General features: G+C 56.8%; 7 protein-coding genes across 7 annotated transcripts; 4 read left to right on the forward strand and 3 right to left on the reverse strand.

Moving 5' to 3' along the window:
- Nucleotides 1-27: 27 nt before the first annotated feature.
- On the reverse strand, nt 28-3,412 carry ACRALDRAFT_2048089 (uncharacterized protein; the record flags this gene model as incomplete). Its single annotated transcript, XM_071021544.1, has 19 exons — nt 28-46; nt 116-247; nt 297-342; nt 398-525; nt 582-594; nt 641-681; nt 747-788; nt 857-901; nt 927-995; nt 1,034-2,225; nt 2,268-2,456; nt 2,498-2,625; nt 2,697-2,723; nt 2,798-2,850; nt 2,884-3,006; nt 3,044-3,113; nt 3,149-3,192; nt 3,222-3,361; nt 3,388-3,412. 19 exons carry the CDS (start codon nt 3,410-3,412, stop codon nt 28-30), a joined length of 2,526 nt encoding a protein of 841 aa, XP_070875218.1.
- A 332-nt stretch (nt 3,413-3,744) lies between these two features.
- On the forward strand, nt 3,745-5,968 carry ACRALDRAFT_1050482 (uncharacterized protein). The gene is made up of 3 exons (XM_071015638.1): nt 3,745-4,196; nt 4,453-4,981; nt 5,048-5,968. Exons 1-3 carry the CDS (start codon nt 3,902-3,904, stop codon nt 5,658-5,660), a joined length of 1,437 nt encoding a protein of 478 aa, XP_070875219.1. The 5' UTR covers nt 3,745-3,901; the 3' UTR covers nt 5,661-5,968.
- Nucleotides 5,969-6,105: 137 nt separating this feature from the next.
- Nucleotides 6,106-8,036, forward strand: ACRALDRAFT_1063794 (uncharacterized protein). The gene is made up of 2 exons (XM_071016859.1): nt 6,106-6,260; nt 6,316-8,036. Exons 1-2 carry the CDS (start codon nt 6,208-6,210, stop codon nt 7,673-7,675), a joined length of 1,413 nt encoding a protein of 470 aa, XP_070875220.1. The 5' UTR covers nt 6,106-6,207; the 3' UTR covers nt 7,676-8,036.
- A 901-nt stretch (nt 8,037-8,937) lies between these two features.
- Nucleotides 8,938-11,715, forward strand: ACRALDRAFT_1093773 (uncharacterized protein; the record flags this gene model as incomplete). Its single annotated transcript, XM_071019695.1, has 2 exons — nt 8,938-9,581; nt 9,680-11,715. The coding sequence occupies exons 1-2, from the start codon at nt 9,308-9,310 to the stop codon at nt 11,713-11,715; spliced, it is 2,310 nt and encodes a 769-aa protein (XP_070875221.1). The 5' UTR covers nt 8,938-9,307.
- Nucleotides 11,716-11,814: 99 nt separating this feature from the next.
- Nucleotides 11,815-14,548, reverse strand: ACRALDRAFT_1081843 (uncharacterized protein). Its single transcript, XM_071019225.1, has 2 exons — nt 14,412-14,548; nt 11,815-14,342 (listed from the first exon to the last, which is right to left on the reverse strand). The coding sequence occupies exons 1-2, from the start codon at nt 14,476-14,478 to the stop codon at nt 12,175-12,177; spliced, it is 2,235 nt and encodes a 744-aa protein (XP_070875222.1). The 5' UTR covers nt 14,479-14,548; the 3' UTR covers nt 11,815-12,174.
- A 1,649-nt stretch (nt 14,549-16,197) lies between these two features.
- ACRALDRAFT_2103939 (uncharacterized protein) lies at nt 16,198-20,362 on the forward strand (the record flags this gene model as incomplete). The annotated part of the gene is made up of 2 exons (XM_071023163.1): nt 16,198-19,747; nt 19,824-20,362. The coding sequence occupies 2 exons, from the start codon at nt 16,198-16,200 to the stop codon at nt 20,360-20,362; spliced, it is 4,089 nt and encodes a 1,362-aa protein (XP_070875223.1).
- Nucleotides 20,363-20,433: 71 nt separating this feature from the next.
- Nucleotides 20,434-21,900, reverse strand: ACRALDRAFT_210612 (uncharacterized protein; the record flags this gene model as incomplete). The annotated part of the gene is made up of 14 exons (XM_071023286.1): nt 20,434-20,477; nt 20,514-20,669; nt 20,765-20,789; nt 20,821-20,920; nt 20,952-21,020; nt 21,058-21,090; nt 21,186-21,228; nt 21,300-21,371; nt 21,437-21,449; nt 21,484-21,515; nt 21,551-21,609; nt 21,655-21,672; nt 21,731-21,773; nt 21,855-21,900. The coding sequence occupies 14 exons, from the start codon at nt 21,898-21,900 to the stop codon at nt 20,434-20,436; spliced, it is 753 nt and encodes a 250-aa protein (XP_070875224.1).
- Between the last annotated feature and the right edge of the window lie 218 nt (nt 21,901-22,118).

Consider the following 22,118-nt stretch of genomic DNA (forward strand, 5'->3'; position numbering starts at 1 on the left):
GAGTTTTCTTTGCATTTTTGGGTCTCTTCACAGAGGAGTGGCAGGGCTTATCTTGACATGACACGTTTTGTGGCAATGGGCTGCAGGAATATACCACCAAAAGCAAGGACATGACCATTCTTCGACACCCGAGTGCGATTTTACCCAGATCCCGAGCCCGTCATTCCGTCCTCGTTTGCTACGTGAGATGGAGCCGATGACAACCTGTGGCCCGATACGTACGCATGGGGACCATGGATGCATTTCCCTTGACAATGAAGTTAATGGCTGAAACATTCATGACTGATGCGGATTACAATCTTATGCCATCGATAATGAGGTTTCTTTGGGAGGAGATTTTCACTCGTAAATTTACCTCATCTGAAGTCGAGCCTCGTCCTAACCGGGTGAATTGTACGGAGACCCCATATTTGCGTGCGATTGTTTGTATGTGCCATGTCACATTCGAATGGTGCCGTGGATAATGTCAGTGGCATGTCGAGATGAGTGATGTATTTATTTATCAGCTCGTAAAGACAGACGCTCCTCAAAAAGAAAAAGAAGTTCATCTCTATCGTCGAAATCTCTGCATCAGATGCCACGCTATGATTGCGGCTGTGGACAACAAGCGTCTCTTTCCTCGCGTTCCATTCTCATGCACTGGTATCATGGTTGCCGTTCCACTTCCGGTCGTCGTTGATCCTCGTGTTATAGAAAGCCCATAAAGCCAAGGGAAAAAAAAAAAAGGAAAAAAATAAGAAAAAAACCTCCCATTATACCTCGTGTCCTCCTCCCCTTCGTCGCCGTGTCTACACTTTCCTTCGGACATGGTACCGTTCCCAAACGCCGTATTAGCCGTTATTTTTTTGTTATGTACTCAGCCCGACGACAGTTCCGGGCCTCGGCCTCGAGAGAGAGGGTGCTGTCCGAGATGAGGAGACATGTACATTTCATTCGTCGTTGCTGTCATTTTCTTCTGTTGAGTCATGCTGATGATGCTGCTGCTGTTGCTGTTTCTGTCGCATTCGTCTTGGCGTGCTATCTTCGTGAGTACCGGGATGAGCCCCGGCCGTCCTGTCGTGTTCTACCTCCGGAGCTGGCGCTGCCTAAGTAGGAGGTCAGGTATGTGCGCCTCGAGCGCGAATCCCACGATGACTCACTATCGGTGTACGTGTAGTACGAGTCTGTGTAGCGGGAGCGGGAGCGTCTGTCCCGGGCGCGGTCCCGGTCCCGATCGCGGGCGGGGCCCTTGGTCTTGTCCCCGTCCCTCCGGCGCAGGTGAAGGAGGGCGAGAAGGGTGGCAGCGATGGCGCCCAATCCCCACCACTTGGCGCCAGTCGAATCCCTCTTCTCCTCGTCGCGGCGGTTGGCGGCAGAGGAAGGACCGCTGCCGAACCATCGGGAGTGGCGGTCGCGGCCGGTATAGGTCGATGGCGGGCGACCGCCGCCGTGGTAGCGTTCCTCGACGACATCGACGCGTTCCCGACGGCGGTCGTCGTCGCGCTTGCGGCCGCCGCAGATTAGGCCCCAGAGACCTCGGACGATGCAGCAGAAGCAGAGGAGCATGAGGAGGGAGATGCCGGCCAAGGTGCCGATGACGATACCGGCGATGGCGCCGGGGCTGAGACCTCCACCGGCAGTGCCCCCGTCGCCGTCGTCGGGACCGCTGGGAATGGCGGTGGGTGTGCCCGTCGGGGTGTTCGTGGGGGATGCGGCACCGTCGCCTGTAGAGGTGGCGCTCGTGACGCGGAAGGGAGCGGAGTACCGGGTGGTGATGGTATGGCCGTCTGTGGTGATTGTCGAGATGATGCCCCCGCCGCCTCCCCCTTCATTGTCCAAACACTGACCCCACGAGGCGCAGTACTGGCTCGACTTGCAGCAAACCGGACCACAGGGGATCCATCCCGGCTCCTGAGGTACGCAGTCTTCGCCGGCGGCACCTGTGGGTTCGCTGATGGGCTTGGTGATGGTGCTGGTGAAAGTGTTGGTCTCGGTCCATGTGGTGGTGGAGACGAGCCAGCCGCCATCTCTATTTGCCAGTTGTAGGGGATAGGGAAGAGCTGCGGCGCGGAAGGGCGAGGCGACGAGGAAAAGAAGGGCGAGGAAGGAAAGCGGCGATGAGGCCGGTTTAGACTGTAAGCGGCGCATGGTTCGGTCGGGCCGGCGCACCTTGCACCCTCTTTGTTCCTCTTTAAAAAATGGCGCCGGAGAATGCGGGGATACCGGGAACAGGGCAAGAAGGTTTGCTAGCGGAAGGGAGTCAAGGTGTCAAGGTGTCAAGGTGAGACTAGCGGAGCATATGAAAGGGATCTGGACAGACCAGTTGTCGGCTGGGTCCCCCTTTGTCTCTCGCAACTCCTCTTGGTTCCCGTCTCGTTTTCTCGGGTCGGATCGTTCTTCGGGTGGTCTGGAATGCGGGTGAGATATTGTACTCTGGTTTTGCGGGGTCTGATTGGGTGCGTCAGGGTTGACAGTCTCTTGTTCCCATCACGAAAACCCCCAGAAATTCTTCTCATACGAGGGGACCACAAGAATATGCGATTGAAGGTGGTGTCGGGGGATTGGAGTGGAATTGAGATGTGATGGTGAGAGTAGAAGGGGAGGTTGGGAGAAAGGTGAGGCTTGGACGGCGAGACGTTGGACTGACTGACAAACCGACCAAAAAAGTAGAAAGAGAAAAGGAAGAAATGCAACTAAGGGGAGGTATCTGGACTTACGGGAGATTTAAGAGGGCGGTGAGAAATCTTTTTTGAGTTGGGACCGGACCGTTTAGGAAGCGTGGATGGTGTTGGATTTCCCAGCCTCCTCTCTTTGTGACTGATGGCCGCCAACCTCCTCGATTTTCGATTTTCCGTCCTTGTCGATCTCTGGCTAAAAACGTCTCCAATCAGCGGTTCAAACAACCTTTCCTGTTCCTGAATGTCTTCCAAAGGGGCCAAAGGAGAGAGGGAAACACTTAACGGAGATGGCAATGCGGCAAGGTGAACGGTTGAAATGGGCTGAGAGGTAAGAATGACGAATAGAGCGCTTTTCGTCCCCAATTCCTCTGCGCGCTACTTTATACGTGCGTCTCTCTCTGCGTTTCTAGATTCCTTTTCTGGCGCTGTTCCTGATGATCGCTTTTCGCTTCTTTGCTTGTCAATTGGGCGCAAGCGATTCACTTTGAAACCCAGTGGTCTCGTTGCTGTTTTCAATGCGATTTTGCTTCCGTAGCTTCCATTTGGATGCAAGACAGCTGGCACTTTTCCCAGGGTCTGATCCCACGTACAGCTTGGAAAGGCCTTGGCATGCCACAACACGAGGGGTTTCTCGTTCACGGGGCAATTATCAGCATCGATGAGTCCCTTTTCCGACCCCACTCGACGCACCTCGAGCTCTTTCTCTCCAGCTTATCCATTGGTGGATCACCAGAGGTACAACATACCTGCAGCATGTACAGTTACATGTACGCTAGGTACCAACATGACTATACCGACAAGTGCGAAAAGGCATCTTGATCCGAAATCTGTGGCAAAAAGAGGAATCAACTATCCTAATTATCGTGCACTCACGATCACTCATATACATTCATTCTCTCGGGTTAGGGAATGACTGGGGACGTGTCCTGGTGGATCTCATTCGGTTGACACCCTTGGAACCCTTGGAACTGATTAATAAGTGTGCACTCCACTCAGCACACTGCCGGACAAACCACGGCCCGCTCCTCTGACTGTGGAGCTGTCCGAGCCAAGCTCCCTCCAGGGAAGACTACGTCAACTTCTTGACCTCGTCCCGATGCGCAACGGCCGTACACGGCGAACAGAAGCCAACAAGAAACCCAACCATTTCCGCACCTCTTCATCTCCCTACGGCCTCGCTTCGAACATCCCTCAACTCCTTCGGTGCGCTTCGCCAGGGTCGTCGTCGCCCTCCAACCGTCGCCATGTTGATCGACCCGCCCACCTACCTCGCTTCCCTCCAGAGCAACATTCGCCAGAGACCAATCCCCTGGGATGGCGCCGTGAGAGCAGGCACCATCACAGAAGACCAACTGGCCCGCATACGCGCTGTCGACAAGGTCAAAAACCCCGACGCCAGAAAGGAAATCGTCCAAGCCGATCTCGATGGCTACTGCTCGCTTTTCCTCGGCGACGGCGACGGCCAGCCGGGCGCCTTGGAGAGGAAGAACACCAACGTAATTCACTACCTCCTCGTCTTGCTGAGTGATCTCTTGCAGGGTACGTCTATACGTCTTTCACAGCGTTTCGCAGATTTCCATGCCATCTCGACCATTTCGGACCACTTCTAGTCTTGACTTGTCTTTGCACGAGATACATTTCATCTCTACTCTGCTGTCCCACTGTACCAGCCGATCTATGCTCTGGAGATACCCGCAGCGGTCACTCCAACCATAAAATCTGCCCCATACCACCTGCCTGGACTTCTGTATCATACTCTGCCATACCGTGCCAGTACTCACTTTCATTCCGGCAGCCGTCCCCGCGCTCTCCAAAGCCCTATTAAAAAGGGACGAACCGTACAAGAACCTCCTCCCGCTCCTAGCGCAGTCCAACAGCTCGGAGGACCCCATCCCTCTACTCACAGCCACCGTCCTCACCAAGCTCATGGCAGCCTCCAGAGATGAATCGCCAGCGACACATCACGCGCTTCCCATGCTCCTCACCTACTACTCCGGCCTTTCCAAGAGCTCCGACGCCGGTCTCCAGGACATTGCCGTGCAAGAATACTCCTCGCTGCTCTACGGCCGTGCCTCGAGGCGGCAGTTCTGGAACCAACGGAGCGAGACGATTGCGCCCTTGATTGGTATCCTCAAGACGGCCGTCGGTGTCGGCAACAACGGCGCCTCCTCGGCCAGTTTGTGGAGCAGTCACACGTCGGGGCAGAATAACGGCTTTGAGGGCTCTCTTGCGGGCACTGTCGGGCTCCAGCTGCTTTACCACGTTCTCCTCGTCTTGTGGCAGATGAGCTTTGAGGCTGGAGATATTGGTGACGACCTCGACGAGTGGGTTGCCTTTTCTTTTCACTTTCTCCCTTCTTTTTCTCTCCCTTCGCTGACCAAAGCGACCAGTGAATACGACGTCATCATACTGTATACGCAACTCCTTCGCCTCTCCCAGAAGGAGAAAACGACACGCCTCATCGTTTCTACCCTATACAACCTTCTCAAGGCCAACCAGACGACGCTTTTACCCACAGCTGTTCTCGCACGGCTACCCGTGCACCTACAAAACATCACCGGCCGTCACGTGACGGACCCTGATCTGACGGAAGATCTCCAGAACCTCAAGGATATGTTGGAGGAATATGCCCGGACGAAGACGACCTTTGACGAATACGTTGCCGAGGTCCAATCTGGCCACCTCAGATGGTCTCCCCCGCACCGGAGCCAGGTATTCTGGGCCGAGAACTCACGGAAGATTATTGAGCACGAGAACGGCGCCATCCCTCGCAAGCTTGCGGAAATCATGAAGAAACCCTGGGACAACGACAAGCAGGTTCTGGCCATCGCGTGCAACGACATTGGCGCGCTGGTCCGGGAAGTGCCGGAGAAGAGAGGCCAGCTGGAGAAACTTGGACTGAAGACGAGGGTCATGGAGCTCATGGGCGAGGCCGACGAGAACGTTCGGTGGGAGAGCCTGCGGGCATTGGGCGGTTGGCTGAAGTACAGCTTTGAGCACTAGATGCTGGCTGGATACTGTGGTGAAAGTGGGCGAGATGAAGAGGCCTCGTACGAAGTATATCATTCCCTTTCTTTCGAAGACGGCAGCGTTCCCCAAGCCAGACGGGTCGGCACTGGGGTTCGGGTCGTGTTAGCAGTCATGGGTGTTGGCGAAGGGATCTTGAGGACAGATAGATGACTACCATCATTGTGCACCTGCGACGCAAGGAAGGATTATTAATGGAGCATTTTATTCCAGTAAGTCACGCAGATGGGAATGCAATGCCATACACCTAGCCTGTGATGCCCAATACAAAGCCATGATGTCGATGTCTCTTGATTAGGTACTTGATTATCATGTGATTCGTTCCATGGCTCAAGAGTGGGGTCGGTGGGTTTACCGCAGGCCGACAGGGAGAGATAAGATAGCGATAGCTACCTCCGAGAACGTCCGTCTCACCCTCCCACTTTCAGAGCCCTGATTCCAACTCTTCTTCTACCAGAGCGAACAATTATCTTCCGCCTGGGGAATACGAAAAAAAGAATATCAATTGAACGGTAACAGAAAAATGACTCGATCACGTTTGACATCGGCGGTCAAAGGAGCACGGGCCACTTCTGCGTTCCTCACCGTCGGGACCATGCCGACGAGTACCCCTCCTTGCTACCTACACTAGGGCCGTAGCCGAGGGCAGCCCGACAACCAGCACACGAGCCGCATCGTATGCTCTCGCCCGATTCCGATTGTACTCGTCGATAGCCGGTCCGGCGAAGCCAACCCCCGAAGCCCGCAAACAATGGCGTGAGCAGCTCGCAGCGTTCGCCAAGCAGGACAAGACGCCGCTGTACGACCTCCACCTGGCGCACGGCGGGAAAATGGTCCTTTTCGGCGGATACCACATGCCGGTGGAATACGCGGGGTTTTCACTGGCGGAGTCGCACCGTTTCACGCGCGAGCACGCCTCGTTGTTCGACGTCAGCCACATGGTGCAGCACCGGTTCACGGGCCCCGAAGCGGCAGCGTTCCTCGAACGCATCACGCCGTCAACGGTGAAGGACATGGCCATCAACAGCAGCAAGCTCAGCGCGTTCCTGTGGCCGGGAACCGGGGGCATTGCGGACGATACCATGATCACCCGCACGGGAGAACAAGAGTACCGCCTCGTCAGCAACGCGGCCACACGGGAGAAGGTGCTCGCCTACCTCGTCGAGCAGACCAAAGAACTACAAAACCCGGAGAGCGACGCGTTCTGGTGGGAGGTCCTCCAGGGCCTGGGTCTCCTGGCGGTACAGGGCCCCGAGAGCCAGGGCATCGTGCAGGAGGTGATCGACCCGTCGGAAGGGCTGGACCTGAGCAAGGTCTACTTTGGGCAGACGGTGTTCGCGCGGGTGCGGGCGCGCAAGGACGGCACGGGCGAGTGGGCCACGCTGCCGGGGCGGGCCATGATCAGCCGCGGCGGGTACACGGGCGAGGACGGGTTCGAGATTAGCTTCGAGTCGCCCGGGGGGGAGGCGGTGGAGCTGGCGACGACGATGCTGGAGACGGCCGGGCCGGAGAAGCTGCGGCTGGCGGGGCTGGGGGCGCGGGACAGCCTGCGGCTGGAGGCGGGGATGTGCCTGTACGGGAACGAGATTAGCGACGAGACGACGCCGGTGGATGCGGGGCTGGGGTGGCTCGTGGCCAAGGAGCGGCGGAGTGCGGACGCCGGGTTCCATGGGGCCGAGGTGATTGCGGCGCAGCTGGTGCCCAAGAGCAAGGGCGGGGCGGGGGTGGAGCGGCGGCGGATTGGGCTGGTGGTGAAGGTGCCGGCGCGGGAGGGGGCCGAGCTGTTTACGAAGGAGGGGGAGAAGGTCGGGGTGGTGACGAGCGGGTCGCCGAGCCCGACGCTGGGGAAGAACATTGCCATGGGCTACGTGCGGGACGGGGTGCACAAGGCCGGCACGGAGCTGGATGTTGTGGTTCGGGGGAAGAAGAGGGCGGCTACGGTGACCAAGATGCCGTTTGTGCCGACCAAGTATTACAAGCCGGCGGTGTGAGGAGTAGCTGGTCAGGGGAGGAGTTGACGGGAGCTGAGCTTTCAACAAGATATACCCGGTGCGCGAGGTCCTTTTTATTTCCTACGCCGGTTTGCTTGTTTGTTTGGTTTTAGCTGTATGGGTATCTGGTATCGTTTGGCATTTCAACATTACACTACGCAAGGTGAGGTTTCATCTCTAAACTAGACACTGGGAGAAAAAAGAAAAAAAAAAAAAAGGAAAAAACAAAGATGTAGCCACGATTACCATGGGAAGCCATCGTGAAATAACCCGATGACGACCCTCAAACGAGCGGCCCTTGTAAGTAATCTTGCAACATGGCCCTCAAACGAAGCAAGCGGGAGGACCGATTTACTTCGCGTGTATGGGAGGGCTGCGTTGCGGATGAATAGGGAGAAGAGAAAAGTCGGCGCGAGTCGTTGAAAAGTCGCTTCATCTAGTGGCAGTATGTGATTATGTAATAATACGAAATGACACTTCGTATTACATAAACTAAAAAGTGGGGGAAATTGGCGAGGGATTGCAGTGTGACTATTGGTTGAAAGTGTACCGTGTAAAAAAGGTACAGTACCTCACGGGGATAAGATGGTGATTTTACTCAGTCTGTTCGCCACCTCGCGGTTTGCCCATGCTTCATATCATACGAGTCAACCAGAATGTGTCAGGCCGCGTGTATTAAGTACTCCGTTCACTACTGTATCGCAGTGCGTCGAAGAAGGAGGCCATGGTTCAAACGACAAGTCACCAAGGACAAGAGCGAATACTTAGTAAGAGAGACAACGGGACAAGCAACGTCCTTTCGTGATTTCCACACGTGGGTGTTGAGGCCGCAGAGATTGGCTCGTCGGTGACTTTTCCCCAAACTCAAACCAAACCTAGCCTCGTCTATTCGTACGCATGACACGACCCTATGCGTGCTCATCGTGGGGGAACGTGGAAACTGATTCTTACTCAGTCGCGACGGTCAAGACGCTGACACACGCCTACACACTCCTTCCATCGCGTGATTCGTGCATCAATTTCCCGACTGGGGAACGCCAAGGGTCAGTAGATCGTCTAGTCTTATGACGTTGGTCATGCTCCCCCACTTTTCGCTATTCTCATCATTGTAATTTTGTTCTGGTTTGTTCTTTCGCTCGGGTTCTGCGAGGGAAATGGATACACTATTTCGTACGGGATCCGCGAAAGTACGTACCTTTTACGCTATAGGACCCTGAACCCCTTCCCAAGGACGTCAGTCGAGTGATGCTTCATCAATGCCGCGAATCCTTCACTTGTTCCCCGGACGAACCTTTACATCTGCAACGTATTTATAATCTTCAATACCACCCCCACCTCACACCGGCTACACTTGCCTGCCGACCACGCCAACTGATTTCCGGCCAGGCAGATATTTGAGGACCAGGATTCCAGGACGATTCTCCAATCCTGATGAGAATATTCCGACCACTATGCGGCTATCGCCTGCTGTAGGCGAAAGTAACATGAACCAACGCGTTTTCCATCGCATCAAAATCTATATTCGCCCTTGCGCCGACTGGCGACCTGGAGTCTTCTAAGAGACTTGACCTGCGTGTCGCACTCGATCTCTCTCCGAGTCTCCATCTGTCGAATCGGAGGAGGGAGAACACAATGCTGGTTCCGATCGTCCGGTTCCTGGCAGTCGCACTGCTGCTGCATGCCGTCACCTTGCGAACCTCCCAGCGGCCCGGCGTCGTCTATGTTCATGCAAATCCCATACCTATCATCAACCCCGCCGAGGGTCAACAGCAGGTCCTCGGGCCATCAGTACCAGAACTGGAACCACCGTCGAGGCTCGCGAATACACCAACGCAGGGAGAGGGACAGATCCAAGATCAGGTGGTGCAACCACGCAAGCTGCATGGCAAATTTCTGCATATCACAGGTGCGTGCGTCGCGTCGTACTTCCCAGAGTCAACCATTTTGTTATTTACCTCGGTAATTTCTCAACTGCCTCCCAGCTAACATGACAACGCCCACCAGACTTCCACCCCGATGATTTCTACAAACCCCACTCCTCCACCGCCCGCGGCGCCGCCTGTCATCGCCAGAAGGGCTACTCAGGCTACTATGGCGCCGAGACCACCAACTGCGACGCGCCCTGGACTCTCGTCAACGCAACACTCGACTGGATCAAGGAAAACCTCGCCGGCGACATTGACTTCGTCGTCTGGACCGGCGACTCGGCCCGCCACGGTAGCGACAGAAAGATCCCCCGCAACCGGGACCAGGTTCTGGGCTCCAATCGCCGCATCTCCGACCTCTTGTTCGACGTCTTCCAGCACCCCCATCACAAGAACCATATGACCATTCCCGTCGTCCCCAACATCGGCAATAACGACTTTCTCCCCCACAACATCCTCTACCCCGGGCCCAACAAGTGGCTGGACTGGTACGCCGACCTCTGGCGCCACTTCATCCCCCATGAACAGCGGGATACCTTCAAGCTTGGCGGCTGGTTCGGCGTCGAGGTCGTACCCAACGCCCTCACCGTCCTGAGCCTCAACACCATGTACATGTTCGACCGCAACGTCGCCGTCGACGGCTGCGCCCTGCCGTCCGAGCCCGGCTACAAGCAGATGGAGTGGCTCCGCATCCAGCTTCAGCGGCTGCGCGACCGCCGCATGAAAGCCATCCTCATCGGCCACGTGCCCCCCGCCCGCACCGACAGCAAACAAAACTGGGACGAGACGTGCTGGCACAAGTACAACCTGTGGCTCCGCCAGTACCGCGACGTCGTCGTCAGCTCGTTCTACGGGCACATGAACATTGACCACTTTCTCGTCCACGACACCGAGGCCATCGACATGAGCGTCGTGAACGGAGTCCGCCAGACGCTCACGCCGCCCGACACCGTGCGAGCCGAGAAGCTGGCGAAAAAGTCCAATTATTTGCAGGAGCTCCGGAACAAGTGGGCTCACATTCCCGAGCCGAGATTCGGCATAAGGGGGGACGATGAGGATGAAGAGGGCGAGGGCGACCGTGACGAAGGAGACGTTCCCGACTATGATGATACCGAGGACGAAGACGAGGGCGAGGACGACGACGAGGACGACGACTCGGCGAATGCCCGCCGGGGAAGGAAAGGGAAAAAAGGCAAGAAACGTAAAAAGATGAAGAAAGGATGGGGTGGCAAGTTCGCAGAGAGGTTCCACCTGTCCTTCATCAGCCCAAGCGTTATCCCCAACTACTTCCCGACACTGCGAGTCTACGAGTACAACATCACGGGGCTCGAGGATGCGCCAGTCTGGGCCGATGTCTTCGGTCCCAACGAAGAATCGCAAGATTTTGTGGAGAGCCAAGATGCGCTAGACGACGTCTCGTGGCGGGAGGAGCTGAAACGAGATGTAGACACGATGGACATGGAAGGAAAGGGGAAGCAAAAGAAGCCCGAGGTCCCGAAATTGATCATGCCCGACCCGCCGTCCAAGTCGTCTCCCCCGGGGCCCGCCTACTCACCCCAACCTCTGACTCTGGTGGGCTACACCCAGTATTTCGCCAACTTGACCGACCTCAATAACGACGTGCCGCAAGACGCACACGAGGGCGACGCGGATGACGCGGACGACGGGGCGCAATCTTCGAAATGGAACGAGGGCATCCACTGGGGCAAGCTGCCCAAGTCCGAGAAGCCGAACCCCAAGCCTTTCAAGTTTGAGGTCGAATACGACACTATGACCGACAAAATATATAAGCTGTCCGACTTGACGGTGCGCAGCTACGTAAAGTTGGCGTATCGGATTGCGCGGCATGCATCGGCGCAGCAGGAATCCGTTGAGGATTTCGAGGAGGAGGACGAGGACGAGGACGAAGATGAGGACGAAGATGAGGAGGTCCATCTCCAAGAAGACGACGAAGAAGAGGATCAGAGAGACAATGTCCGGTCCGACCTCAAGACGCGAGCCGTTGGAAAGAAGAGGAGGAAAAAGAAGCAGAAGAAGCTCAACAAGGTGTGGCTGCATTTCCTCCGCCATGCGTTTGTCAATACCGTGCCGAAGAAGAAGCTCAAGAAGATTTGAGCCGGTACTTTTGCCCTTTTCTTTTCTTTTTTTCTTTTCTTTTTTTCTTTTCTTTTTTTCTTTTCTTTTTTTGTTGGTTCATCTTAGAGTCGAAGATGGCTTGGATGTCGTCTTGAACTGCGGATTTCTCCTTCGGGGCTCCGTTTGGGCCAAAGAAAGGAACTCGGGGCATGATATCGGCGAGGCGTTTGGGCGATCAAAAGATCATATGGAAGAACGAGATACCTTGGGATTCATTGATTCATAGCATGCATATCACAATACACTACAGGTCAATTGCCAATTGCGACGTGGTGTTAAGGCGACTTGGTGACGACGATCATGCATCTTGAGCGACCTCACTATCACCTTATAATCACGTCAAATGTATTAAAATCTTCGTATGCTGACCCGTCCAAGATGTAACCTTGCTACCCGACAGTCTCTCATCAGCTTCACGCCTCCTACCTTTTACCCTTCTCAATCCGACCCGCCGCCGTCATTGTCCGAGAACCCCTCAAACTCCTCCTCGCCATCGTCCGAGGCGGCGACGGCTTTCCCCTTCCCCTTCCCCTTCGTCCCGCTGCTACTACCCTCACCGCCATCCTCCCCCGGCGGGAGATCCTGCTCCTCAACGTCAAAGGTGCCGGAAATGTCCCACCTGTCGCCGGGCGCGCGGCGGCTGACGTACTTGACGAAGCGCAGGGCGCCGCTGTCGCGCAGGACGAGGGTCAGCTTGTTCCACGCCGCGGCCTGGAAGAAGAGGATGTTTTCCTCGTCGCCGCTGGAGCGGTAGATGGCGGCGTCGTTGTTGTCCTTGGTCTTGTTCTTGCGGGATTGGCTGCTGGCGCCCTCCCCGTTGGTCTCGGCTCCGTTCTTCTTCTTCTTTTTCTCGCCGTCTTCCTCGTCTTCATCTTCGTCGTCGTCGTCGTCGTCGTCATGGTCGTCGTCGCCGGCCATGTAGACCTCGTGACCGCCCACTTCCTCTGCGTCTGAATCGTCTGCTCCATTTCCATTCGCTTCTTGGTCCTCCTCGTCTTCTTCCGCCTCGGTCGCTTTTGCTTTGCCCTTGCCCTTCTCTCTTGCTTCGTCCTTACTCTTGCTGGACTTGGCTTTGCCCTTCCCATTCACTTCGGCCTCCTCGTCCTCTTCTTCTTCTTCATCTTCTTCAGCCTCGTCGTCATCGTCGCCCCAGCCAGTTGTCGGAGTGAGACCGAGGTTCAGCTCGAGGCGGGGCTTGCCATCGTGACCGGTTGCGAGGGTGTAGTCGTGTCCGCGGCGGAAACGCCGGGCAAGTATGTCGTGGTTCTCGATGATGCAGCCCGTCGCGGTCTCCAGCCAGATGCGGAACTGGCGGCTCGGCAGTAGGACGTCGAGGAGTTCGGTGATGGGCGATTCTTCGTCCGACGTGCGCTTCTGGTCGGGACCGGCCGGCTGCTGGTACAGGAAGCGGTGCTTGTGTGGGGGCTTGGAGACGCGCCAGGGCGTCTTCTCCTCGATGGCGACGCTGTCGCCCTCCGGCAGGGGGACCTTCTCCTGGGCCTCGACGTACTCGCGGAGCCGGGCGGCGAACTTGTTGGAGAGCAGATTGGGCAAGGTGATGCTCGAGTTTTCGTCAAAGTGCTCGGCAATCTGCTCCAGGGCGTCCGGGGTCAGGTAGGTCGGGGCGAGATACTTGACGAGGAAGTCGAGGTCGGTCTCGTCAAACTCGTCGAGGCCGATGGGCACGGCATTGGCGGCGGACGAGGAAGAGCCAGATGCCTTTTCGGCGGCGCGGGTGCGGGCAGGCTGCGGCTGGGCCTGCGGAGCGTCGTACTGGGCCGGGTTGCCCTGGAGCTGCATGAGGCTCGAGTTTTCGGCGAGCTTCTCCTCGGCGCCCTCGACGTAGCCGTCCTCGCCGACTTGGGGGATGTGGAACCAGCCGCTGATGGCCATTCGGATGCGGCCGCCTTCGCGTTCAAGCTGCTCGGGGGAGTCGGCGTGGTACACCTCCTCGACGTCGTGGAACGACTCGCCCGGCTGGACGGCGAAGAAGGAGAGCTGGTTCCAGGCGGGCGGGATGACCTTGGAGACGTCGGGGGACGGGGTCTTGGCGACCTGGCCGTCGTCGCCGGTGATCTCGCGAACGGGATAGAGGCGGAGGGCGCCGCCCCATTCGGGCTTCCAGGGGATGTCCGGGTCGGTGAGGTAGAGGATGTAGCTGACCTTGCGGCTGCCGATGACGTCGTCGTGGCAGAGGAGGTAGCAGCCGGGGGTGTAGACGTTGATGGCCATGTCTGTTTTGCGGCCGCTGAGTGGACCGCAGCCTGTGATGTGGGAGACGTAGGAGCGGAAGGCGTCGGAGTAGAGGGCGTCGCGCAAGCTGAGGAGAGAGGGGAGCTTGGCGAGGGCATCGTCGTCGAGGCCATCCAGGTTGGCCAGGTCGCCCGACTGGTGGATCTTGTAGATGTCGGTTTCTTTAGGGGTGAAGGACACATTCTCGCGGATCTCGTCGCGAACCGAGCGCAGGAGCTTGTCGTTGACCAGCTCGTGGATCACGGCGTGCTTGTAGGGAGCCGACTGGGCGTATTCGCTAGTGTAGGACTCGAGTACTTGGGAGTCGAAGAGACCCTTGCGGAATCGGGGTTTGACCTGGTCGTCGGTCAGGGCTACCGAAGAGGGGGTCTGTCAGTTGGACAGATCCAGGCGAGGCGAGGAGGACGACGAGATAGTCTCACCGGTCTTGGAGCGCTTCTTGGAAGAGGCAGAGGCGGAAGATGCCTCGGTCTCGGCCTTGCGCTTCATGGTTTCGTCGGGACCCAACTGGGGATGCCGATTGATGGTATGGAAGTTGTGGACGATACGGGGGGGAGGTGGTGGAGGGGACAAATTTTTATCCAAGGGGAGTTGATACACAGGAAGCAGGAAGCTCTGAATGTATTTTGACAGTTACAGAATAGTGGGTCGGCTGCAGGTACTTGCCATGTACCGAGTACAACGTACCTATTTGGTTTGGGGGGAAAAAAAGAGTAGGAAGAAAAAATACAAAATGCCAATTGCGGGTTTCTGCGGATATTGACGGTGTATCTCTCAATGGCTTTTTTCAAAGAAAAAAAAAAAAGAAAAAGAAAAAGGACCAAAAAAAATGAATACGTTGTAGGCTCCTTTCTCCAAGCCTTCTGCGATTACGCCCTGAGAAGACACTACGGTTGCTTCGTTTCTTATCACATCTCAGAGTCGACCTCTTGCGACTAAACAAGATGGACGAGTCGTGCTGGCAGCTTCAGGAAGATCACACAAACTTTTCTGTCTTCTTATAAAACCTTCAGCTGTCTTGCTACAGAGCCGTAGTTTTCCTTACCCACCACAAAAGTATGGGGAAGTGAGGAGACTAGACCCGCACCATGGACGACGGCTGGCGATCGTTGAGACGTGTCCATATATTTATTTTTCTGCTGAGGGAGGCAACAAGCGACATTATTCCCGTGGCACCAGAGGGATTGCTCGTTCAGTGTGAGGTGGCTAAGAGCGATCTTATGGAAATACTGACCCATAGACGTTTGGTTGTATTTCCACTTTATACGTTGTACATTAAAATGGAGCTCCAAACGGCGGAATTGTTAAATCATCAACAGGCCAAGAATGAAATACTTCGTAGCCTGATTTCAATGTGGCTTTGCTTTCCTGGAGCTCTTGATACGGTTCATGATACGGTTGCGGAGTAATTACCATGTACATCTACTTTGTCAAACCCGTCAATGCTCGATCGCAGCCGATCGCAACCACAAGTGTGCTTCGTAATATCAAGTACCGCTTTTGCCTCCTCCAACGCCGTTTCTGAGGAGCTTTTGCTCCTAGCTCGTACGCTACTCAGTTAAGGTAGGTACACTACTGTACCTGCCTCAGCCCCATTCCTGCTAACCAGGAACCTCAAAACACTCCAAAATACCATTGCAGCAGAGGTACACTTATATCTGCGGTACGGCGTCGCCCACCCTAGACCCCGGTCCTCCACACCTCGTAACCAATAAGATTTCACCGGGAGGGGCCCAAAGGGTAGTTGTACACATGATGTACCGGTACAAACAAAAATCCTTGCTGCCTGCTCATGGGCGATGCTACGGGTCTGGAAATGGCTTCGTCTCATTAGCTGGATACCTCGAGGTACCAGTACCTACAACGTACCGACCTAGGTAGGAAGCGACCCTCTTTCGCTTGAAGCACGTCCAGGCATTATTCTCTACTCCGTATTCACCTTCCACTATCGCTTCCTCTTCCTCCTCTCCTCCTACGCCTTCGCATCTTGGATCTTTGGCTGCCACAACTCCCAAACCACAGTCCATCGAACACTGACAAATAGTCAACAACCTCTGAAAGAATCTCCGAATCTCCCATCACATCACACATGCCGACGCCAATCTGAATTGACATTGTCCACCCCGACTCGACTCGACTCGACTCATTTGCCCCTCGACCAAAGGCCCCCTCCCAATCTCCCCATCGACATCGCCTTCGTCCTGCTACATGACTACCGAGCCTTCCCCCCGGGGCATCCGCTTCTCCGGCGGGGAAGAGGAACCCCGCCCAGACAGGATGAGGTCCCCGCGAGCCCCCTCCGTTACCCTCGCCAGTCCCGACAACCCCATCTCCTCCCCGACAGACCATCGCCCCGACGACCCCCATGCCGCCGCCCAGCTACCCGATGACCTGGGCTCGCTCCAGAGATACGACTCGTCCTCACACGCCGGCTCCATGTCGTCCTTGGTGCAGACAGCCATCGCCAACGGGACCAACAGGAGCCTGCGCGCCTCTTCTGCTGCCCCCGATGGCGATCCTACCGCCGCCTACCCGAACGGCGCCGCCCCGCCCAAGCCCCAGAGGCCCAGCGCCCCGCCGAGGACCCTCTCGAGCACCTACGCTCCCCAAAGAAGACCCCAGCCGCCGCCACCTTCCGTCGAGTCGGGCCGGAGCTCACGGACCGTACGACCGCGCCCGAACGAGCGATTCCGTCAACAAGAGAGGGCCTACGTGCAACGACTGCGCCAGGATTATGCCGACGGATACCCCTTCGACAGCTACTCCTCCAGCGGCATGACCGCCGCCGACTCCGACTCGGAAGGCGAGACCCCTTCCTCCGAGGGCCACTTTGACGAACGCTACGAGCAGGAGACCATCATGTTCTACGGCAACGACGACCTGCAGCCCACCGACGAGGACATCATGGACCCTTCCAACCGGGAACGCCTAGAGTGGTACGGCATGCTCGAGGCCGTCCTGACCGGCGACGTCGTGCGCCAGGAAAAGAAGCGCCTGATAGGCTCCTCCGAGCAGGCCGTCGGCAAGACGGCCCAGAAGAACGAGCTGTGGCTGGGCATCCGCTCCAAGGTCTGCGGCCGCCACATCCCCGTCCAGAAGCGCATGGTCGAGGAGGCCCGCGCCTCCCTGGACCGCAACCTCGACGACATCATCAACTTCTCCGTCAAGGGCGAGAGCGAAGTCGGCAAGCCGCCCGCCGAGCAGGTCAAGGACATGATCAAAAAGATGGAAAAGTGCGAGTCCCTCTACCCTTCCTGGTCCTCGCTCGCCGCCGAGCACAGCCTCGCCAAGTCGCCGCTCTTCGTCGAGGCCTACGACGCCATCGTCTCGTGGCACAACACCAACGAGCTCATCAACACCGAGCTCGCCATCCTCAAGAAGTGGGTCGGCAACGACGACCTCGACTTCACCCGCACCAGGCAGCGCTCCCCCGTCGGCGAGGCCATCCCCGACGAGACCTCCTTCCTCGACCGCCTCATGAAGGAAGACGGCCTCAAGTCCATGTACGACGAGGGCCCCGCCGACAAGAAGGACCGCCCCACCCAGATGGGCATGCTGCTCGGCATCTCCATGGTCGTCGCCAAGGCCAAGAGCACCGTCATCCAGAACCACGCCGCCTTCCAGAAGCGCCACCTCCCGTACATCGAGGAGCTCATCACCCTCATCAGCTTCCCCTCCCGCCTCATCGAGGAGATCATCCGCATGCGCCTCGCCTACGCCAAGCGCGTCAAGGAGTCGGCCCAGCAGAACCCCCTGATGCAGGACCAGATGATCACCCAGTTCCAGGCCCTCCTCAAGCTCGCCATCCGCATCAAGCTCGAGTACGTCGCCATCGCCCAGCCCGAGCCCGGCTGGGACCTGCCGCTCATCATCGACGACTCGTTCGACCACGTCGTCCTCGACGCCCTCCGCTACTACTTCAAGATGCTCAACTGGAAGCTCAGCGGGAACAAGAACACCTTCAAGGAGGCCGAGCTGCTCTTCCAGGAGTGGGATTTCGGCAACGAGATTGGCCGCCACCTCCGCGGCGGCGACGTCGAGGTCGCCGAGCAGTTCAGCTCCCTGACCTTCAAGGCCATCAACCGCCTCAGCGTCACCTTTGAGAAGGAGCTGCAGGTCAAGCCCAAGGAGTCGGCCGCCGACATGAGCAAGAGGTACAAGCAGTGCCTCGACTCGGTCCGCATCCGCCAGAGGATGCTGCAGCGCTTCTCCCGCATGCTGAGCGACAAGTACGAGAACGCCTCCGACTTTAGCATCGCCTACTCGCCCGAGAAGCTCCAGGAGTTCTACGACCGCCTCATCGCCTCGGGCCACTTCCAGGTCTACACCAACATGTACGAGCACGACGGCATCTTCCTCATGGCCTCGTCGTCCCTGGCCGAGCGCCAGGACGACATCCCCTCCATCCTGGGCATCACCTCGCCCGAGCAGTTCGCCGACGACGGGGACGACCCTTGCTACCTCGTCATCCTCCGCCCCGAGAACCCGCCCCACTGGTTCGGCGACGTCGTCCCCCTCTCGGTCGGGGAGCAGGACATCGACCTGAAGAGGGGCCACATCCGCCTCGTGGCCGCCGGCTCGCAGAACCGCCTGGCCACCGTCCGGCGCGCCTTCCTCGACGCCGTCGACATGCACGTCGACCTCGTCGTCGAGCAGCGGTCCAACCTGCACAAGGTCAACACGAGGCTGATGGAGATCCGGCGGGTCGCCTACAAGCTGTCCAACAACTTCATGGACAGCGTCGAGACCATCCGCCGCCAGACCAAGGGCAAGGACTGCCAGGAGCTCATCCAGACGTGCTTCGTCTTCGCCACCGAGTTTGGCCAGCGCTCCCTCCTCTACATGGACAGCAACCGGAAGCAGATGAACAACCTCAAGCTGACCAAGCTGGCTCTGGACTGGGTCAGCTTCATCTGCGACGACTGCGTGGCGTCGGACCGCAAGACGTTCCGCTGGGCCGTCCTCGCCCTCGAGTTCGCCATGGGCATGACCCGGGGGCGCCACATCCTGGCCCTGGGCGAGGACGAGTACGCCAAGCTGCGGGCCAAGGTGGCCGGCTGCATGTCGCTGCTGATTTCGCACTTTGACATCATGGGCGCGCGGTCCAACCTCGCGGCCCAGGCCGAGCGGGAGCGCATCGAGGCGCTCGTCGGCCAGTTCCGGCGCCTGGACAAGAACCGCATGCTCGACGACGAGGAGGCCTCCAAGTACATCACGGAGCAGCGGCTCGAGGTGATTGAGAAGCTCAACGAGGGCAGGCGGGCCAAGGAGGCCGAGAGGCAGGCGCTGGGCCGCGTGCTCGAGGCGAACAACGAGGTCGACCGGTCCCTGGCCTACCTGTCGTCGTCGGCGACCAACGTCACCATTCGCTGGCAGCAGGGCCACTTTGTGGGCGGCGGCACCTTTGGCAACGTCTACGCGGCCATGAACCTCGACTCGGGCCACGTCATGGCCGTCAAGGAGATTCGGCTGCAGGACCCCAAGCTCATTCCCACCATTGCCGAGCAGATCAAGGATGAGATGGGTGTGCTGGAGGTGCTCGACCATCCCAACATTGTGTCGTACTACGGCATTGAGGTGCACAGGGACCGCGTGTACATTTTCATGGAGTTTTGTGACGGCGGTTCGCTTGCCAATCTGCTGGAGCACGGCCGGATTGAGGACGAGCAAGTGGTGATGGTGTATACGCTGCAGCTCCTCGAGGGTCTCGCCTATTTGCACGAGAGCGGTATCGCCCACCGGGACATCAAGCCGGAGAGTGAGTCAATCTTTTTTCATTATTATTATTATTATTATTATTATTTTAAAAAGAACGAATTATTAACAAACACCAGACATCCTCCTCGACCACCACGGCATCGTAAAATACGTCGACTTTGGCGCCGCCAAGGTGATCGCGCGCCAGGGCAAGACGCTGGTCCACGGCCTCAACGCCAGCAAACCAAACAAGTCGATGACGGGCACGCCCATGTACATGTCGCCCGAGGTGATCACGGGCGAGAACCCCGGGCGGGCCGGCGCCGTCGACATTTGGTCCCTCGGCTGCGTCATCCTCGAAATGGTCACGGGCCGGCGACCATGGGCCAACCTCGACAACGAGTGGGCCATCATGTACAACATTGCGCAGGGCAACCCGCCGCAGCTGCCGAGTCCGGACCAGCTGAGCCCCGTGGGTCTTGATTTCCTGCAGAGGTGCTTCACGCGGGATCCCAGGAAGAGGGCGTCGGCGGTGGAGCTGCTCCAGCACGAATGGATCATGACCATCCGCAGCCAGGTGGTGGAGCCGCCGACGCCGAGCGACGCGAGCGGGTCGGTGCACTCGTTTGGGTCCAGCATGGGCTCGCGGTCCAACACGGGCGACGGGTTTTACTAGGCGCCGAATCCGGAGACGTCCACGACCCTGGTGGGGTTTTTCGTCTGCCTGCAGCCGATCTGAACGCCGATCTAGAACGGGAGTCGATTCTGAGTAGCGGTTTCGTCAGTCCACACTGGAAATCTGCATGTCGAGTCTTTCCGGTAGTTACCTTTGCCGATGCGGTGGTTGGCCGGTCTCGGGTATATCCGGGCCGCCATTCCTGCGCCGTGTTTCGGCCGAGTACTCGGCTGTGCGCCGGTACCCACGTTATGATATGAACATCTACTTGACATTCCAACCCTCTCACACCTATCCTTCTCCGTCCCTTGCCGATTCATTCGTTCTAGGCAAGGAGGAAAATATATTAAAAAAGAAAACAGCACAATTATATCAGCGTCGCGTTTGGAGTTGTCAATTCACCAACGTCTGTCTTCTTCTTATTTCCCTCACGAAAGTATGTCAGCTAGAGCTATCACTGTACCACAATAATGGGTGGGGTCTTCATTTGGCATGTTGAGGCCAAGTTTCGGACGACAGAGGTCTCGGGCGGTGCGAGATAACCATGTGATAGTTACGCTCGTGGGTTTCGGAGGGTTGTTATCATGACAGGGACAGGAAGAGGCGACAGGACAGATAACTGCTGACGGACGAGACGATCAGAATTACCGAGTTGCTTCTATGCAGAGATGTCCGGGGAGCTCGAAGGGAGACACCCTGGTTGAAGGAGTTCCACTTCATCACGGAATCTGTGTGAAGCACAAGTCAAACAAATGGAAATTTTGAACCTATTTCTCTTTGCCCGTGCCAATGTACGCTTGCTTCCATGTAAGCGTCGACTCACTGGGACGACGAAGCCGATCCCGGTCCATGGATGAATTCCGTGCCTTGGAGTGTTGGCCGAAACGAATGGTTCCCTACTCTAGAAACAATTTACCGCATCCATATGCCTGACCACTCGACCATACCGACCGTATGGTAGCGAATCTGTTGCATAAGGGGATTATAAAGTGAAGGTTGAACAGGAGGACTGATATCTGGGAGAGCAATATAAATAATAAATGAATAAATCATATGGAGATTCCTGGTCCTTACATGGCGAGATCTCCTTGCTTGTCTATATCAAACGCCTCTTAGTGTACTATTCTATGGGGGTTCATTTGACCAGGGTACACTGACGAGACAAAACTGTCAAGCAAATGTACTTACAACTCCACGTCAATAGGCAGGCATAGGAAGGTACATTTGTTCGACATTGTGTCGATTTACTGTACATACAATACATACGATGAGATAATCAATCCCTCGAACACAGGCGGAAGAGGCGCACACTATTGAAAACCCCCCACACTACTATACCAGCACTACGAAAACACGTGTATATACAACGCAAGCCGGATGTCACCGTTGTCGATCTGAATCGTGTACCTACCTAGTAGTGATTAAAGCCAGGGGCTAGCTCCATACCTGTACCTTTTGGAGATGAAAGTTTGGTTTGGGTTATTAAACCAACGGCCCGTGCGGATCGTCAACCAGTCGATCGGGGCACCCAAATCCATGGACTGGTCCACCTACTGGCATGCCTCGCTCAGTTCCTTGTCTTACACGTAGCTCCGAGGGAGTGAATATGAATATGTTCTGACGACAAAGAAATGAGAACAAAATAAGTTTAGCGTCATGGGGAGCTGAATATGAGTTTTTGCACTGGTTTTTATTACTGATCACTGCTACTGATAATACAGAGACATCTCACAGACGTCTACCCCCCCCCCCCCCC

Source organism: Sodiomyces alcalophilus (assembly GCF_042370955.1).
Source record: "Sodiomyces alcalophilus JCM 7366 unplaced genomic scaffold ACRALscaffold_4, whole genome shotgun sequence".
In the NCBI taxonomy this organism is placed as follows: Eukaryota; Fungi; Ascomycota; class Sordariomycetes; order Glomerellales; family Plectosphaerellaceae; genus Sodiomyces; species Sodiomyces alcalophilus.

Bases quoted from the DNA above. Each gene is read 5' to 3' on its own strand.
- ACRALDRAFT_1081843 (XM_071019225.1), bottom strand. From the start codon at position 14,478: ATGAAGCGCAAGGCCGAGACCGAGGCATCTTCCGCCTCTGCCTCTTCC. The intron at 14,343-14,411 runs GTGAGACTATCT...CCTCTTCGGTAG, and splicing joins CAAGAAGCGCTCCAAGACCG to CCCTGACCGACGACCAGGTC.
- ACRALDRAFT_1063794 (XM_071016859.1), top strand. From the start codon at position 6,208: ATGACTCGATCACGTTTGACATCGGCGGTCAAAGGAGCACGGGCCACT. The intron at 6,261-6,315 runs GTTCCTCACCGT...TACCTACACTAG, and splicing joins GGAGCACGGGCCACTTCTGC to GGCCGTAGCCGAGGGCAGCC.
- ACRALDRAFT_1050482 (XM_071015638.1), top strand. From the start codon at position 3,902: ATGTTGATCGACCCGCCCACCTACCTCGCTTCCCTCCAGAGCAACATT. The intron at 4,197-4,452 runs GTACGTCTATAC...TCATTCCGGCAG, and splicing joins GCTGAGTGATCTCTTGCAGG to CCGTCCCCGCGCTCTCCAAA. The intron at 4,982-5,047 runs GTGGGTTGCCTT...CAAAGCGACCAG, and splicing joins ATTGGTGACGACCTCGACGA to TGAATACGACGTCATCATAC.